The 18,861-nt window shown below is 29.1% G+C and overlaps 2 protein-coding genes across 2 annotated transcripts; one reads left to right on the forward strand and one right to left on the reverse strand.

The window, feature by feature from the left end:
- Positions 1 to 6,739: 6,739 nt before the first annotated feature.
- Positions 6,740 to 10,742, reverse strand: LOC111038332 (ras-related protein Rab-40C). Its single transcript, XM_022321379.1, has 4 exons — positions 10,252 to 10,742; positions 9,182 to 9,375; positions 7,667 to 7,889; positions 6,740 to 7,575 (listed from the first exon to the last, which is right to left on the reverse strand). Exons 1-4 carry the CDS (start codon positions 10,400 to 10,402, stop codon positions 7,259 to 7,261), a joined length of 885 nt encoding a protein of 294 aa, XP_022177071.1. The 5' UTR covers positions 10,403 to 10,742; the 3' UTR covers positions 6,740 to 7,258.
- Positions 10,743 to 11,780: 1,038 nt separating this feature from the next.
- LOC111038342 (ADP/ATP translocase 4-like) lies at positions 11,781 to 17,820 on the forward strand. Its single transcript, XM_022321391.1, has 6 exons — positions 11,781 to 12,566; positions 13,965 to 14,087; positions 14,325 to 14,474; positions 15,480 to 15,747; positions 15,828 to 15,988; positions 17,025 to 17,820. Exons 4-6 carry the CDS (start codon positions 15,486 to 15,488, stop codon positions 17,295 to 17,297), a joined length of 696 nt encoding a protein of 231 aa, XP_022177083.1. The 5' UTR covers positions 11,781 to 12,566; positions 13,965 to 14,087; positions 14,325 to 14,474; positions 15,480 to 15,485; the 3' UTR covers positions 17,298 to 17,820.
- The last annotated feature ends 1,041 nt before the right edge of the window (positions 17,821 to 18,861 follow it).

Here is an 18,861-nt window from a genome sequence, read left to right on the forward strand (position 1 = left end):
ATATGTCATAGAATTATTGTATTACTGATGTGTAGAATAATTGTTTTAATTTGTTTATGGCCCATTCAAACAATCGAACTCCATTACTCATTCGTTTACATTTGAGTTTTAATATCGATACTATAATGCGATAGTGATGCAACATTCATTGTTGTATATTGATACTATCTTCCACAACAAACGCATACTTGAAAATTGACAATCGTATAAGAAACACATAACTTTGGAATGGAAAACGGAATTAATATCCAAGCGTGTTAATAATAAAATATCATTCCGGGGGCTGGTGCAGTGGTTATTATTAAAATATTATAAATTAGAATAATATGCGTCGGATATAATGTTATTAGTAGAAACCGATTATCGACTGTGTTATATTATCACATACGAGTTAGAATTAACCAAAATCGACAGATTATTATTACTCGACGTCTCGGCGTCATTACATGCGATGGGTATAATTGTACCATGGACAAATTATACTCATAATAGTATAGTATTATCACAGAATAGTAAAAACAATGCGTTCAAATTACACCATTAAAAAGTGTTTTCCATTAAATAATATTATATTTGTGGTGCATTATTGTCGTCGAGAAGAGTTATACCTTTCAGCAAAGACAGGCAGCAGTATTTGGAACTTGGATTAACTTGGATTTCTTCGTTTCGGATCCAATTTGGTTCTTTGAAAAAAAGTACGAAATAAAGGTTGTTCCGGCTCTAAAATCCGGTATTATTTTTTTTTTAAGGTAAAAAAAAAGTCAATAATATAATCCTTAACAATAAAATAATTAATAAATTAACCACACATATATATGATTATGAATCGATCTTTATAGCTATATAATACAAATTTCATATTCCTTATTGAACTTAAATAAGTATATTTTTAACTAAATTAAAAATGTTTGCTCGTGGGCACGAAATACAAATAATAAGCATAAGTAGGTACCTACTTTAATATAATAGGTGGGTAAAGGTACTCGTATAATATGGTTAAATAGTTTATTATATTGCATACGATATTGTGAAGGCTGACATTCATAAATGAAAAAAAGTTTTAAGCTCAGGTCGTAAAATATTACAATAGAGAGTCGAACGGCTACTGCTGCAGTTTATGGTTACACTATAAATATATAACTTTATATGGTTAATGAAATTGCAATTCCTCGTAGAATATAAAATATATATACACTATATTGTATATTTTATAATTCTATAATACTAATATGATATAGTTCAAACGGTACCTACCTATACCTATAACGGCTATAACCTATATTATGTAAGTTGGTTAATTATTGCAGTACATATATAATATAATATATACATTATGAACATAATAATACTAGGTATGTAAATAGTATAGCCGTATAGGTACCTAGGTACTTATACTTGATTATAATGACTTAGCTACAACTCATTTGCTACACTTCTATAGTGGGAAAATAATTTTATAATATCAGATTATGATGTAGCCCGGTATTCCTACGTATCTGTATTGCATAGACGCGGCACCTGTAGTCCGTAGTCAGTACATATTGTAGTCAGTACAGGTTGCAAGTCTCAAGACATTAGATTATATACTACAATACTTAATGATACAATAAGTAATAACTAATAAGAATTTTAAATTTCTGTTTAGATTTTAAAAGAAAAAAATTAAGATCCAAGATATTTCATCCAATATGTCAAAATACGATGATCACATTTTGAAGAACGTACCTACTATTCCAGCATTTAAAAAGTCGAATTTTTGACTATTTTTTATCTATATACTATTATACTATTCATACTTTTATAATTTATATTTTATTTTTATATTTATGTTTAGATATATTTTGTACATGTTGGCAACTTAAGTTCATAAGGTTAAGACCATAGGTAAATTTAAGTTAAGGAATGTCAAGTCTTGTGTTTCGAAAAAAATCACCTGGTATCTATTGAACTCAGATAAAAATTGAACATTGAACAATGAACATGTATAATATGAGTTTCATAAATCAATTTTAGAATAATCTGTAAAAACATTATATTTTATTTAGTTGAGCTTTCTTCCTATTCATTAATAACAGGAATAATAGAAATGAAATTTTTGCATCGTAACATTAGGTAGGTCATTAATTATTATGACTATGTATAAGAACCTACCTTACACAATATTGGATGCATGTAAATTTCACCGATTATTACCTTTTTTCGTGTACATTTTACCATTACAATTTTTTTTCGGATCAAAAATGTAAATTCCACGGATGTGATTTTTACTAATTTAAAAAAATTGGTACATTATTAACAATACTAATCTTAAGTACATTTTCAAAATCAATAACGGTATTTTTTAGATGAAAAAAAACCATATAAGATCAACATGTTTCGTTAATAATTTTAAAACATTCTATAAAATAGTCATAAGAGGACAGCAGGACACGATATTTTTATCTTTTTCATACGAAAAACAAAAGCGTGTAACGACTGTTAAGTTAATCATGCGTATTGTAAAAAGCTGCAAAAAATATTTCACGTAGTATGGACATTTAAATCATGTAAATGTTTCGTCCGTGATCCATACTGTATAATTCTGCTTTACAAACAGCTTCGAAGTTTATTTTACATGAGGATAAAAATGTATCTTTTTCATTACTATAATATTGAAAAAAATATTCGTTTCGACATGCCTGGTATTGAGTTTCATTAAAAAAATTATGAATGTCATCAAAAGAACTTCATATACTTTTGGCATTGTCCTTCTACCAGCGTTATACAAATTCATTTTTGCATAAGTGACATCTCTTACTTGTATTTTACTGTTATTCCATGTAATGAATTTTCGTCTAGTGTAAGTTTAACAAAAATTTTCCTCGGAGCTTCAAAATTATTTTCTGTTGCCATTCATTTTGCTCCAGTACTTTGTACTTTCCGTCGGGCTGTTGAAGTATACGTTAATTTAACGTTGCAGTGTTCGTTGGAATGTAATTGTTCATTTATTTCCAGAACTAATTATTTTTTTTAAATAGTGGAGCATTTTTTATCTCCACACAACCATTTTTCTTCACCAGACTTTAAGATCGTTTGCTTATCTACAAAACTTAAACGTATTTAAGTCGATCAATACTTAATAACATGTCAGCTGACTATATTTAGTATATAGTCTTGAAATCAACGGACGAAATAAAATGTGCCTAACGTAAAATATTTTATCCAACGAATTCGTATTGCGATATAGTAACTGATATTGGGGAGGAGTTTTGGGCCCCTGATAAAAGCTGTTTGTGCCTATGAGCTATATTACAAAAATTGTAATTGGTAGAGTTTGTTATCGGTGGAATTTCTTTTTTTTCAGATAGAAAAACCAGTGGAATTTACATGAAGTTATACAACCAACTCTAAATTCGGTGGAATTTATACAATCGCTCTTAATATTGTTTTATCGTACAGTCGGCGGTGAATTTCTTAAAATTATAATTTAGAATATTAAAGTATTAATTTCGCCTTCCATCAAAAAAGAGTCTATTCCCAAATCTAAAAATAAGAGATGAAGTTAGAATAAATCGAGCCAGAATAGGCCACACTCATCTCAGTATCTCACACACTCCTTCCTTACTCCAAAAACCCTGCCCCAGTATGCGGCGCATGCAAAGAAAACTTTTCCATCGATCACATCGTCGCCAGATGTTCAAAATACGCCGAGGAACGAAAAATCGTCTCCAATCCAACTTTCTCTCCGACTAGCGTTCAACGAAAAAAACACAGAAGCAATATAGAAATTCTTCCATACCGTAAATTTAAGTAATAAATTGTAAATATTTCATTTTAATTCTCTCGACCTGTTTTCTTTTTCTCTCTATGTTGTACAAATGTAAGTTAATAACCAATGATGTTGAAGCCGTACTTTAATTAAAAAAAAAAAAACAACATTGAAATATTTAAATTCATTCATTTGTGATATAAGTGTCGATAAACCTGAGCTTCAGCCCCCCCCCCCCCAAATCTCAAACTATATTTGCGCCTATATATATAAGTATTATTCTAAGAAAGTAATCCTTTGCGGGACCCCAGACGGATGTAAAAAGCATCAAAATAATTTTGTATAGAAAATATGCATGAAAATTGAAAAGATGGTTTATTAAAGGAAATAAACATTGCATAGTCAAAAACAGAATATTCAGATTTTGTAAGAAAAATTATTCTTTATTTTAAAGGCTCATTAGATGTTTCTCGCTTGTCGCACGTATCCACTATTGTGTGCTTTGGGACACGCCAACAGTAGGTCTCACTCGCCGCAATATTAAACAATAAACCGTATTTAGGTACGTACGCAGTGATTGTTTGTACAATATTGGTAGGTAGACATAATAATACAATAAAGGTGTGCTAATTATAATCGATTGACTTGTTTTCAAAACTAACAAATTTAATTTGTGCCTAATATTCGACGCAAGTAAGTCAAAACAAGGTAATATACATTATACACATAGTATTACATATGTTTAGCCACATGGGTACAATAAATGAGAAAACGAAGCGAAAAGTGTTCTGCTATAATGATTGTTAATTTCAACAGGTAGGTATATTATATTGATCCGTACCTGGAGGCTAGTAGGTAGGTAAACAGATAGGTACCCAATGCTGTAATAAGTTTCGACTAAATAACAAAACTCCGTCAACCATATTTTGTAGACTTGGGTGTTTCCAAAGTGATTGTACGACACGATTCAAAACCATAACATTGAAATGCGTTAAACATGTTTGTCCGCCATAGCTGCTAATATACATAGGTACTTAGGTAACGAAATTATACGAAAAGGGTCGTTTTTAGTGTGCATGCGTGCGCGTTCGGTATCGGGGACGTTGGGGGAAATATATAATTACGTAATTTATTAAATAATAACTTACACGCATATCTATATGCCAAGGTATATATAAATGTGCATGTACACGTATGCGGACTTAAGTCACGGCCGTAAGTATGGCGGGGAGGGGGGGGGGGACAGGCTTTAATCGCGAGGGGGACCATTAACGAAAGGGGCCGTGGTAAGCCGTAACTCGCAAGTTCACATGATATAGGTACATATTATACGGTATAGGTACCTATACATATGCCTATGCTCATATCCGTTTTAAAATTTAAGCTACTTACCTAATTGACAGGCATTGCTCACTTTTGGCAATTACTTAAATAGTAAAAAGAAAATTGGGATGTTTATTATAATATTTATTTGGTAACGTAACAAAAATGTTTATTAATCGTAAATATATTACTTTGAAAACAAAACAGCTATAGGTGGTTACGACTTAAGAGTAAATAAAAAATTACATAAATCATAATTATTATTTTGTACCTTTTAATGAAGGACAATCTAAGTTCAATAAATGAATAAATACGGGTTTTGCACAATTTTATTTGGTAGGTACTACTCACTACTACTGTACTAGTTTCTGAGTTCACGTCATTTTTACTGTTTAGTTTCAAATATTATTTAGTTGAAATTTCTAGAAATAGAGTTAAAAGCAATAAGTTAATATTTTGTTACCTACTGCACCTATTACTAAAAGAAAAAGAAAAAATTTGTAGTTACATAATATTCTAATATTAAATTATGAAATATCTCTAGAAACAAGAGGCTTATCGTCAAAATACTATTTTCTTAAACATTTCTTTAAATGTTAAATTTTTATACCTGTCGAATTTCATAAAAACATACAAATTCGTACTTAGATGCTTTTTTTTATTTAAATTTAAGTAACATAATAATCCTAATCTATTATATTTAATTAATATTAGTAGTTAAAAGCTATTAGACCATCCATTGTTTTGTAAGTTATTTGTTCTAATAGCAGCATTTATATAATTATAAAAAATAATGTTCATTAAGGTATAATAACAATTTTCAGAAGAAATAATTTTCCATGAAATCATTTATTAGGTTGTGTGGTGAAAAACTCCCCTCCACACAAATAGTCCATTTACCAATTTTATTCAGACTTAATTAAAACCAAATGGCAACTTATGGTTATTCTGGTTGAAATTTGTATTTGTTTTTGTGTGCCACAATTTATATTTGATTATTCATAAGTACATAAGTATGTATTTTTTATGCAGTCACAAATATAAACACAATTAGATTGATTATATTTATAATTTTAAGAATATAATATTAAGCAGACAAATATATTATGCATGCATTATTATAGTTGTAAGAGTGTACAATTCCCCAATGGCCATATTCAATTGAAATTAACCAACAACTTTTTATTTGTTATTTGCATTATATATTATGATTACATTTTATTAAAACTATATCTAGTTAGTAGTCACACATTTGAAACAATTAAAAATAATTTTTATTTTTAGTTGTACTTTGTTTTTAATTTTTTGGTATTTTGAAGAAATTTTGTTTTTTGATAAATTTGCTTCATACACTACTTAACTTACTGTGAAATAGCCAGTTTTGTTGAAGTACATTAACAGTCTAATTTATGTAAATTAAATCTAAATATAAAAGCTACAATTAGTGTTTTTATATTTTATACTAGTAATGAAATATTTTTTTAGTGTCCATATATTCAATTAGAGTGCATTTTTCTGTTTTTGACTTTAATTTTATTTATATTTTGGTATACCAACTTAAACTACTAGATAATGGTATCAAATTGTGCACAATTTTAATTAGAACTATTTTACAGAATAGTACATAGTCAAATAAGAAAACAATGTTAACAATAATGAATTATAATATAGGAATGATGACTTCAACGTTTATTTATCAATGTTAAAAGTATTAAAATAATTGTTGTCATAATTTTTCATAAACAATAATAAAAATAATCATATAAAATAATAGTAATAATAAAAAAATCATCAAAAACAGTTACAAAAGAAAAAAAAATAGTTAGAATTCACAAATGCAAAAATAAAATGACTAAAGATGCGAGTTACATACTTTTGTTATTTACACATGTTTACTGATAAATACAGTCATCTGATGAATAAAGTACCCCTAATAAAACAAGAGGTTATAAACAACCACGCAGTTTTACAATTATTGCTTCCGAGTAATAATCAATAAAATATCATACTGATTTACACAGTTCATCTTAATAGATATGTTAACTTACTTTCGGATCAAAAAAATTAATCGTCTTAACACAGATCAAATAAAAAAATTACATACTATGCATTGTTTAACATAAAATATACACTTACTAAACATTTTAAAATAAACTCAAATAAGTATTACTAATGTTATGATTTAAGTCATGATATTGTACAAGAGTTTCTTGAAATGTACGATGTTGAAATGCTCAATGGTGTATTTTTCAAATGATGATGATGGGATACAGAATGTGCAGGGTGACCATGTTGCCGTGATACACCCGTATTGTTGGAAGGCAATTTAATTTTTTTGGATGCCGAAGCATTACGTGGTAATGACATAGATAGAGTTGAGAAACTAGTCAATGCATATGACTTTAAGTGTGACTTAATTGTTACAGGTAGAGGCAACTGGTTTATACCATACTGGGTAGTCCTTGCTACAATAGCACGGCAACACAACTCTTGGAGGCTTAACACTAAAGTTTAGAAAACAAAACAAATTGTTAATTTTAAAATTCAAAACATAATTTTGATATACAGTACTTTCAATATTAAAATAAGATATACCTTTGTTTGATCGCAAAAGTCTTTCCATTCCATTTCGATGTAATGCTCGCCGTGCTAATTCACTAAAACTTTCTCTGATGTTGAAGTCACATAATGGACTAACTTCGAACAAAGTCATATGATGTTTTGAGGCATAGGATTCTGCTTCTTTGACACTAACTTGCCTTTTAAATGCCAAATGTAAACGATTGCCAACTAAGACTTTTGGAACTCCAGGTGCATGCTGTAAAAATTATAAATTATCAAAATTGTAAATTTCACTGAATGTACAACAATATTTAAGTATATAATCTAGTATTTAGTTTAAATGTATACCAATATTATTTATATTATCCATCTCATTACCTATTACTTTGATTTATAATAATAATTATTATTATTATTATTATTATTATTATTATTATTATTATTATTATTATGTATTATATTATTATTATTATGTATTATATTATCTTTACCCTGTAAGCTGTTGTTGAGGTATATTTTATCGTTTAATTTTTAAGCTGAAATAAAATGTTGTTTGTATATATATTAATATAATCATTGAACTTGAATTATATCATAGACCTGATAATAAATGATTACAAAAAAGTCTATAATCTACTTAATTTGTTTATTTATTAATTCCACACTTAGTAATGTATTATATAATATTACTAACATGAATCACTTTAATTTCTAAATTATTAATGTACAAGACTTCTCAGTTTATGCTAATAGTATTCATTTCTAAGTTACTAGCAACTATTTTGATCATACATGTTAGTAAATTATACAATGTGCCATGGTGTGGAGCAGTGCTACTAGCTCCCTGATGGGTGACCGCCAAGATTTTTAGCAACAAAACATAGCACAGATATGCATTGCCAAGTGTTAAAACCCAACCAACTCAAAAACCTACTAAAAATATACAAAAAACCTCCTACCATGCACCCCAAAAACAATGGCCTATGTTGCTGCGGTTTCCCTCTAATAAAAAAAAAACTTTATAATTTTATATGAATACAATTATATTAATAGTTAATATTAATAATACTATATTATTTATTTTAAATACCTATGAGAAAACTTATACTAATACTAGGTGAGTCTTATCATATTTGTATTAAAGTTATACACTTTTTTAAACATTGTTAATTATAACTGTTATTCCACTTTAATTAGATAAGTGAACAATTTAATAAATACAATTTATTGTTACACTATTGCTCACAGAAATATTATGTGGGTATTTTAAATGAGATAAAAGTATTTTTTTATCAGGTATGCAAAAATATTTAAATTTTTAATTAAATGTTTTAATATCTAATGTAGTAAATATTATTATAATGGTTAAAAACTAAAGAAAAACAAATTTTGAAAACACAAAATTGTCTTTAATGAAATATAATATTACAATATTATAATTTAACATAAATTTGGGAAATTTTTCAATTATGATTTCTTATTATCTAAATCTAATTTTTGATTATAAAATTGTTAAGTACCTACTACAATTAAAATAACTAAACATACCTCTTCAACTTCTTTTAACCATCTGTCTAATCCATCAAATGACCATTTATTAGTTATGTCATAAACTAACAAAACACCTTGTGCTCCTCTTGAATAAGATCTGATTATTGTGCATAAACGCCCTTGACCTGATGCATCCCACAGTTGCAATTTTACTCGTTTACCATCCAAGAGTATAATTGTAGTTTTGTATGCTGTAAACAGAACAATTGAACCAATAATTAATGATTCTTACTTCCTTAGAATCCAGATTGTGAAAACAAAATGAACATACTGAATACTTAAGTAATTATATAAATATAATATCCTAATATTTTTTATTCATTTGTTATATATATTATTAATTAATATTAATTTTTAAAAATATAACAATTGATTATCAAATAACATTTTTAAGTGTTCCGAGAATAGGATACCTACATACAAGTATCAAATTATAACTTATCTAGAAAAATATAATTATTTCTTATCTACCTGCCAAGTTAAGATTGAAGTTTTGTAATTCTAGAAATACCTACTAGTTGTTATTATGTTATTACCCACAGTAATAATAAATAAAAAAAAGTTTAGATTGACTTTTATAAGCTTTTATATTATTTTAATTACCTAGAACCAATTTTAAATTAAATTTGTTCATGCAAATAGAATATATTGTAATCTGGTTTAGTGTAACAAAAAAACTACCTATAGGTAGAGTAATGTGGTAAGTACAATAAATGTACCTAAAGAAATTACCAAAAATATGTCATATTACATCAATATATCAATAGTGATTTGCTATGTTATGTGTTTGTAAGACAAAGACAACACATGCGGGTGTAGCGCCCTTTTAATAGGGAAGTTTATATTTTTCAGTTGGAAGCAACCTCTTCTTTTAACAAAAATAAGTAAAAATATAGCCTAAAATAATTAGGAATCAGTTAATTGGTCAATCCAATTGAATATAATATAGGTATCTAGTATTGTACTAAAAATTATGCATTTTATACTAAAACATGGGTTTATATTAAGCAAAATGATAAATCCGTTAGACACCACCGTTAGAAATGGTAAATGGGTACACATCATACCACTTCCGCTGCAATATGGTGACTCAGATGATCCATCCTCGAGATCGTTGAGCATCTCTTGTTTACCCACATCACTGTCACCGACCAAGAGGAACTTCAGCAGGTAATCGTACTCTTTCTGCTGCGGACAACCGTCGGTGTCAAGCGACATGCCAATTTCGGTGAGTCGCGTACTCGTCAAGTCGTCATCGGCAGCGGCGGCGGCGGACGTTTCTCGCGAACAGGATTCCGGGTCCTTCGTTCAGGACGAGCACGTGAGGGCGGGCAGACGTACGATGAAATAAACTTGATCGGACACAAACGCGGAATATCGATTTTTGGCGGTCCAGAGAAACGAGTACTGGCTGAAATGCTGAATATCGCACAGGATCACAGGAAACACGCCAAGCAATAAGTATGTTGTCACTTGTCAAAAACTCAAACCTTTTGTTATCCGCACTTCGTACATCATCACAGCAGCCAGCAGTGAGCAGCTCACCAGCAGAGACAACACCGTGATAACACTAATCGATCCGTTTTGTGAACAGCTGGTTGCGTGTTAGCGGCGCCTCAAAGACGTTGTGAAACCCCGCGAATAGTATGAAAAAAATACAGAACCCGGCAAACCGTTCTCGCGCAGTCGCAGGCACAGGTCGAAATAAAAACGGATTCGTTTGTTTTTTTTGGTTTTTTCGGCACACTAATAATACAACTTTTTGGGTATTTTTTTGGCTTATAGTCCTTCATCGTCATAAATGAAAAATGTATTCATTTTCTATTAATATTTATGTATATTGATTGTTAATGCAAGAGCCGAGAAGGCCATAATATACCATTGTGCGGCTTTTATCGATGTCTTTATCGAGGAATATTTAGTATTTTTTAGGGCTTTACGGCCGTATTTCACTATTCGCCGACACTGTAGTTTTCAACAAGTTTATTTAACATTTTTAAAAGGCCACATCTCGTTTTGTGGTTATCAACCACAGATATAGTATTATTATCTTAGTTCATGGTTATTAATTTCCTATAAGCCTGCTTCAGTAGGTACCCTTAAATCTTATACTTACTAGTCTAGTCTAGTCTTTGATCGAAATCAGTACCGTGATACTTGAGTATATTATTATCCTTAATCGTAGGTATCGTAATATCATACTCAATACAAAAAGTGTATTTCATCAACAGAAAGTTTAATAATGTTGTTACATAGATCGCGCCGCTCTAAGAAAATACGAATTCAGAAACACCTAGACCTTAAAATCGAAAATGTTCGATATAATATCGCCCTCTTGTACTACAGAACAATAAAAATCTAACCGAGTGAGTGACAACTTTACTTACTAGTTCCCATGGTTATCCCGGTTGTATAATTTGGACATGAATTTGGATTACGGGGATCGAGGAGACCATATTTTAGGGTTCACCATAAAACCGGTGAGGCGGCGACGACGACATACGTCTTTGGAATGATGATAACTTTTTGTTGTTGATAAGACAGGCCGTACCTACCACTACAACTACAATTTTACTCACTGTAGGGATTAGTACTGTTGTGATTTGTGGAGATATTGAAATTTATCTGGTCGCTGCCACTCGCTACTGGTTGTTGTTGTTGTTGTAGTAAATATTAATGAATAATACGATATTAAGAAAGAGTGTCGTAAGAATTAGCTATACTAGTGTACGAATTGTTTGGTTGATTTTTTTTTCGTTATGTCATTGTTGTAGATAATAATAATAATTATATTATTATTTTTTTATTATTTTTCTATGACCGGCAGTGACCATTGCTGGCGTACGTGTGTTTAGTTCTAACCGTGGTGGGAGAAACGGTTTTATAAATAACGACGACCTTGGGTACCGAATGTGTGTCGCACGAGTCGTCGTTACTCGTTGAGCAACGAATTTTATCATAATTTATATTTTAATTTATTGAATGTCAAACGCGACTGCCATTTTCTATACTCGTGCTTTAGTCCGATCTCCCGCGCGTGTCCAAGTCGCGTGGTCTCATTCATTACCTTTTTCTATTCCATCGCAAACCGCGTTCCTGAAAATAATTAATACATAGCCGGTGCGAAACATTGGTCGAACATCGTAACAATAGTAATATTGTTATATATCACCTCAACCGGCAACACCTACTATACACCACTGCCTACGACCACTGACCTGTGTCGAATAACGACTCAGAAATGTACCCGTTTGGGGACATTTACTAAGAAATGGCCTGTAGCCAACTCCAGGACAACCTTAAATTGACAACAACACAACCAATCCAAGTCTGCACATTATTTGCGATCACTGGGTTACGTAAAGGCTAAATTACGGATTTAGTGAGTACCTATCCGTAATCTGATTAATGATTATACAAGATATGTGTAAGGTATCTACAGGTAGTAAATATTTGATAGGTAAAAGGGGTTTGTGAATAATAAGATGGCCACAAATTCCTATCTTACATGTTTTTTTTTCGTTAAAGCGTTCATTCATAATTGATAATTTTTAAATAAATAATCTTTTACTGTAAAAGCATATAACCTAAAATCAGGTTTTTTTTTGAATTTTATTAATGTTTTTATTGCCCTTATGTATGTAAAGGGTTTTTGAATGTCAGTTCTGTTTATTTTTAGTGTTATTTAAAAATTAGCAATGATAAAAATAAAAATATTTAGATAACATACCTACCTACGAATGTAGCATATTATATTAATGTGACATACTATGTACCTACTACCATTGTATTATAAGAAAATTATTTCATAGCCACCATAGTATTAAATTACATATTTGGAGGTCATTCATTGACATTTTTCAACTTAAATTGCATAGTGTTAACGCTATTTGTTGAACTTTAAAAACATATTTATTGCTCAATCGTTCATCTTATGTTTATTTATAGTAAGTATTTAATCATTACAGATGCAAAACCTATTTTTTATGTAACTATGACAAGTAAATATTACCTATATATTTTAGCTTAGAATCTTAAATTCTTAAATCTTGATCAATTTATCTAGGAACCTAAATATTAATGATAAAATCAATCAACCTTATGCCTTCACTAATTGTTTCTAAGTACATACATGCCCATTATATATTTTAAATTCCCAGAATCAGATTTCAAACGGAGTTATTTCGTGTATTTTGATAATTATTTCAAAATAATTAATCAATGTAATCAACAACTATTTTTATTTTTACGATTACCAAATATTTAACTAATTACTGATTATAAAAATAAAATAAAATTTATTGTATAATTTTAAGGAATATGTAAATAAGGATTAATATTTTTTAAATAATAATTAGGTACTCGGTAATACCTAAATAATAAACATAATTTAAAAAAAATTAAGTGTGGTAACAAAGAGGTAGTTAAATAAAATATTAAGTATATCTGGTTATATAGTGTGTACCCACTGGCTACAGTGTATTTATTACTTCATGCGACTTCATGTTATACCTGTTATACATAAAACAAATTGACTGAAAATATATTGTGTTTTTCTATTAATAATAAATAAATCACTTCATAAAAAGTACGAAGGTAATAACTCTTGTATATAACCTTGTATATTATGTATGTACATGCAGGTACATATCTTATACAGTAGTTTGCACAGATATTTTCAATGGGTACATCCATTTTGATTGAACACCCAAACCCTATTCACCTGTGTATACGCCACTGATCCTATAAAATTAATTTATGTGTCTCTTATATTTTATAGAAGAAAGATAAAGAACGCTCCAGTCTCCATGAATTCGGTTTGGACGCGGTGTCCAGTGCTGTTGCCACAGCGATAGCACGGTCAGTTGTTGCTCCATTTGATAGAGTTAAAATAATTTCTCAGGTAAGTTATGCTTAAATACATTTCTTGAATTAATAAAATTAATTTAATTTTGAACAAGTAGTTAAAGTTTGATGAGAGAAGTGAAGTGGCACATGTGTGTCCTGAAAATGTTGTTCTACTACTCCACTCATCTTAACTTAAAATACTGATATTTGATAATATGTATCTAAAATAGTTTTTAATTTTAAGTTGTTAAACCATTTTAATATTATATAGGTGTTTTTTTATTTTACTTAGGTTCATTATACATCTATTGTAAATGGTCAGCATAATCAAAACTATCATCCAGGAATCTTAACAACATTAAATCAAATTTATCGTGAACAAGGTTTACGAGCACTATGGTTTGGAAATTTTACCAACATTTTGAGATTTGTTCCATCTCAGGTATCTACAATATCTTAATATTTTTAACATTTATTTGAGACTATTTAACTATTTTATAAATATTTAGCATGAAGTATATTAATATTTTAATTTAATTAGAGTTGTTTTGATGGTTACAATGTTTTAGAATTCAGGACATAGGTTAGGTACATTATGTAGTGATTTATTTTTTTATCATATTGTACAAACACTTATTACTCTGGTAATTTTAATTTTAAATATTGTATTTCAAATTATTGCTGCGGATCGACATATTATTTAGTTAAAGGCCTAAAGACCAATATGTTAAGGCAAGAATAACAAAATAAATTTTGAATTGATTTTAATATGATATAAATCAATGGTCAGCAACCGGCGGGCCGTATCCAGCCTGCACGTCTTTAAATTCTATGACAATTCTACAATATTTAATTGAATATCATATCAAAATAATCATTGTATATTGCAATGGTCGGCATTATTTTAAAGTTTTAAACAATAATTTTTTGCATACTCAATAATTTTGAATACAACATTTTTATTTTTGTCTGGCCCTCAAAATCTTTTTAATTTGTGATTGTGGCCCGGGAGTCCAAAAAGGTTGCAAACCACTGGTATAAATAATGAGTATTAAAAGAACAATACCATTACTGTAACTATTTTAGAAAACTATTACTTTATTACTTAAATTATAGTATATTATAGTACTATTTAGTAATAAATTTATCCTTAAAATATGTACTCTCAAACGTCTAACCAGGTAAAAATAGCCTATAGGTATATTCATAAGCGTGCACAGGTCCTCTTGACAGAGGAGGCAAGACCGTAGCTATTAAACTATAGTACCTATATTGATATATATGGACTATACAGTCAGTCCAAGCATACAAATACTAAGACAGTTTTCAATAATTACCTATTTTTTAATAATAATAATGTTTTCAAAATACAAAAATATGTCATGGTTTCTTTCTTCCAATAATTAAAAATAAAATATTAATTTTGTATGTGTTTTTATCTCAACAGGCAGTAATGTTTGGACTCAACACATTTTACCTAAAATTACTTTTGGGCAATATTAGACATAAAGATGATGGATGGAGTCATACTACTTTAAGTCTGATATCTGGCGGATTATCCGGTGCAACCACATTATGCATGTTTTATCCACTACTTTTCTGTCAAACTCATTTAGCTGCCCATGTTGGACCTTTGGTTGACCGTGAATATACTGGATTACTGGATTGTATACAAAAAACTGTTCATACAAATGGCGTTCGAGCTTTGTATACAGGTATTTAACCATAATAATTGATTGTATTAGATTTTCTTTGCTATCCACACATAAATTATAATAATACCCTTTATGTACAGGATTTGCAATTGCAGCTAATGGTATGGTCATAAACAAAGCTATTTACTTTGGAGCTTATTACAGTTTTAACAAAACTATCCTAGATCACAGTAATAGTCTAGTTTCTATTGATGAAAAAGATACAAAGTTACCATTTTGGATACGTTTTGGAACCGCACAGGTTGGACATTCATTATAAAATTAAGGTAGTTGTGTCGTATGCTATAACTGTGTAAAATTGTCTCTACACGTGCTTTTATGGCGTCCCTGGCTCAATTTCTCTTTGAATAATTGGAAGCAAAGTAGCTTGGTCTCTTTTTTGAACAATAAACAATTGACATTCTACTATCTTACTATCTTATCACGTCTACAACACACTCCATTATTCTAAATACTCACGGTCGCTGTATGCGTAAACCGTAATTTTAATATGTTATTTCTGTATCAGAAGTTCTAGATTCTTATTCTACAAGTTCTTCTCTAGACTTACAAATTCCTAGATGTAGACAACCACGGTTGTACTTCTACTTGCTTAAAATAAAGATTTGTCTATTTCGTATTTTTACTTAAATTCCTACACCACCCATTTTCATAGGTCCATTTCATATTTGTAGATATCTACATACCTTGTGCCCAATACCAGATGTGTTCTACTATACGGCATACACTTAATCCACTATTACATTTTCCATTAATATCGATATAAGTGAAAAACAAATTCTTTTTATGATTAGAGTGATTAGACTAATATTATAGACTAAAATTAGGCCTTATGATAAGTTTGACAACCCCGTGTTTGGCAACATAAGTACCTATTTTGATTTTACAAGTTGCCCATCAGAATTTTGTTTCCGACCATTTTTGTAACATTCCTTAAGAATGCCACCCACACTTCATTGTTCACATTATAAATTTTCTTACAAACTTCTTATTTAAGTAATACACGTTTTTGGTTTTATGAATTCATACAAGTTCCGTCCATGGAAATAATATGTATTTATAAATCACCTATTGAACTTATTCTGATCACAAATACAAATGATAAACACACACGAATAGTGTACCACGACAAATTGTATTTGTAGATATCATATGTATTTTTAAATAGCACACGACATGAGCATTTATTATGTAGATAGCTTACTGCATCACTACCAAAATTAATTTTAAATATGTATTATTTACATTTGTAAAAATTGTGTATTTAATTTATGCAGGTTGCCACTTACTTGTCACAATTATTCAGCTATCCTCTTGACACAGTTGGCAGAATGTTGATTGTTCAAACCGCACAAGAAGAAAAATTGTATCTAAATGCCAGAGACTGTTTTACTAAATTATGGAAATCTCAGGGTTTATCAGGCTTATATCGAGGAATGTTGCCTAATATGATTCGCTCTAGTGGATCGGCTCTAATTCTTGTGCTGCACGATGAATTCAAATGGATACTGAGTAAAATGGGTTTATTTGGAGACATTCAAGACGATTAAACGATAACATCCTTCCTTCTACCTACTACTTTTTCATGCAAATATATTTTTAAAAAAACTTAAATGATTGTATAATGTTTAATTGTTAGTTGACGCCATGCGATTCTAGTCAAGTATTCTTAACCTTGTTAGTATCTGCGACCAATTATTTGTGAATATCATGTACCATTTAAATACTTGTTATGGATAATAAATTAATTATAATTGATTTTCTATACGATTCAACTGTTAAAATGTTTTCCTAAAATTATTTTTTCTTAAAAGTTTTAAACTAATTTGTTTTTTAAAATAATCAAATATAGACTATAAACGCTAATTTAATATTATGAACCATGTCTCAATGAAAAAAAGAAAATTTTTGAGTTATAATTGTTTTCAATCTGTATATAATTCGGTAAATTCCTTATCTCATCAACTGACAATGCAATTAATTATAAACATGACAATTCAACACAACAATTAGATTTTTCTTAGTAATTTTAACTTTTAGTTACTTAGTTGATAAAAATAATTTACTTATTAAGTTTCAATTTTATTTTTATTTGTTATGAATATGTATTGATATAAACTCATATTCTGAATTTTGGTTCAAAATTTTAAAATTGTTTGTATTATTATGGTTTATTTGATGATTAAGTAATTGTAAGTTGTAATGACTAAAATAAAATGTGTCCTTATTTATATGGTAACTTTTTTTAAATGGTTGAAACATGTTTATTTACAGTACAAATCTAAACCTTACACCATGATTCAATTAAAATTCATCATTCTGGTCTGTGTTATTACTTACTATTATGGTTATCATTTATTTATAATTAATACAAATTCAAATTTAACAAGGTTAAGGGCTTAAGGCAGCTGGATATGCAAAAGAAGTTTTCTTTAACAAACAGTGTATATTTGTTCTAAATATCAACAGTGTGTTCAACGATAAAGGCAACACAATATATGTGAACGCAACCTTAAATTTATTTTAAGTTTATTTTTTTTCTTTACTGTAAACCATTAATAATATCACACTTCATTTTTGAAAACTACTGAGCATTCTCAATTTTGATCTCTGAAACTAGCTAGATTCACATTCTCACCAAAAAAGATACTGAAGTTAAAATCAAAACATTATTTTGACTACTTACTTGTACAAAAGAAACAAAAAAAAACGCATTGTACAATCAATATGGGATCTAAAATATAACATTATATGTTGGATGATTTTGGATAGAAAAATGATATGTTAAATTAATAGCGATGATGATAGGTGGCTGTAACTAAATTAGGGCCGCTTGAACTGTGATTTTCGCGGACCGATTTTTTCTTTTACCCAATTTAGCACAGGACCAGTTGTAAGCTAAAATTTTTCTTAAGTTTCTAGTAAAAAAAAACCAATGAAGAATCTAGTATTGAATATCTGCAATTAAAGATCTCATCTATATTTAAATTTTAAATATATTAAAATATTTCTATCTTATCTATTTACTTATTGTTAATAGTAGTGTAATATTAGCAACCACATAAAATATATAATAATTATTATTTTCAAGTCTAGATTTTAGAAAATTACAAT

Source organism: Myzus persicae, unplaced genomic scaffold (genome assembly GCF_001856785.1).
Source record: "Myzus persicae strain clone G006 unplaced genomic scaffold, MPER_G0061.0, whole genome shotgun sequence".
NCBI lineage: Eukaryota > Metazoa > Arthropoda > Insecta > Hemiptera > Aphididae > Myzus > Myzus persicae.

Bases quoted from the DNA above. Each gene is read 5' to 3' on its own strand.
- LOC111038332 (XM_022321379.1), bottom strand. From the start codon at position 10,402: ATGTCGCTTGACACCGACGGTTGTCCGCAGCAGAAAGAGTACGATTAC. The intron at 7,890-9,181 runs GTATGTTTAGTT...TAATTTTTACAG, and splicing joins GGTTAAAAGAAGTTGAAGAG to CATGCACCTGGAGTTCCAAA. The intron at 7,576-7,666 runs GTATATCTTATT...TCTAAACTTTAG, and splicing joins ACTTTTGCGATCAAACAAAG to TGTTAAGCCTCCAAGAGTTG.
- LOC111038342 (XM_022321391.1), top strand. From the start codon at position 15,486: ATGTTTGGACTCAACACATTTTACCTAAAATTACTTTTGGGCAATATT. The intron at 15,748-15,827 runs GTATTTAACCAT...CTTTATGTACAG, and splicing joins CGTTCGAGCTTTGTATACAG to GATTTGCAATTGCAGCTAAT. The intron at 15,989-17,024 runs GTTGGACATTCA...TAATTTATGCAG, and splicing joins TACGTTTTGGAACCGCACAG to GTTGCCACTTACTTGTCACA.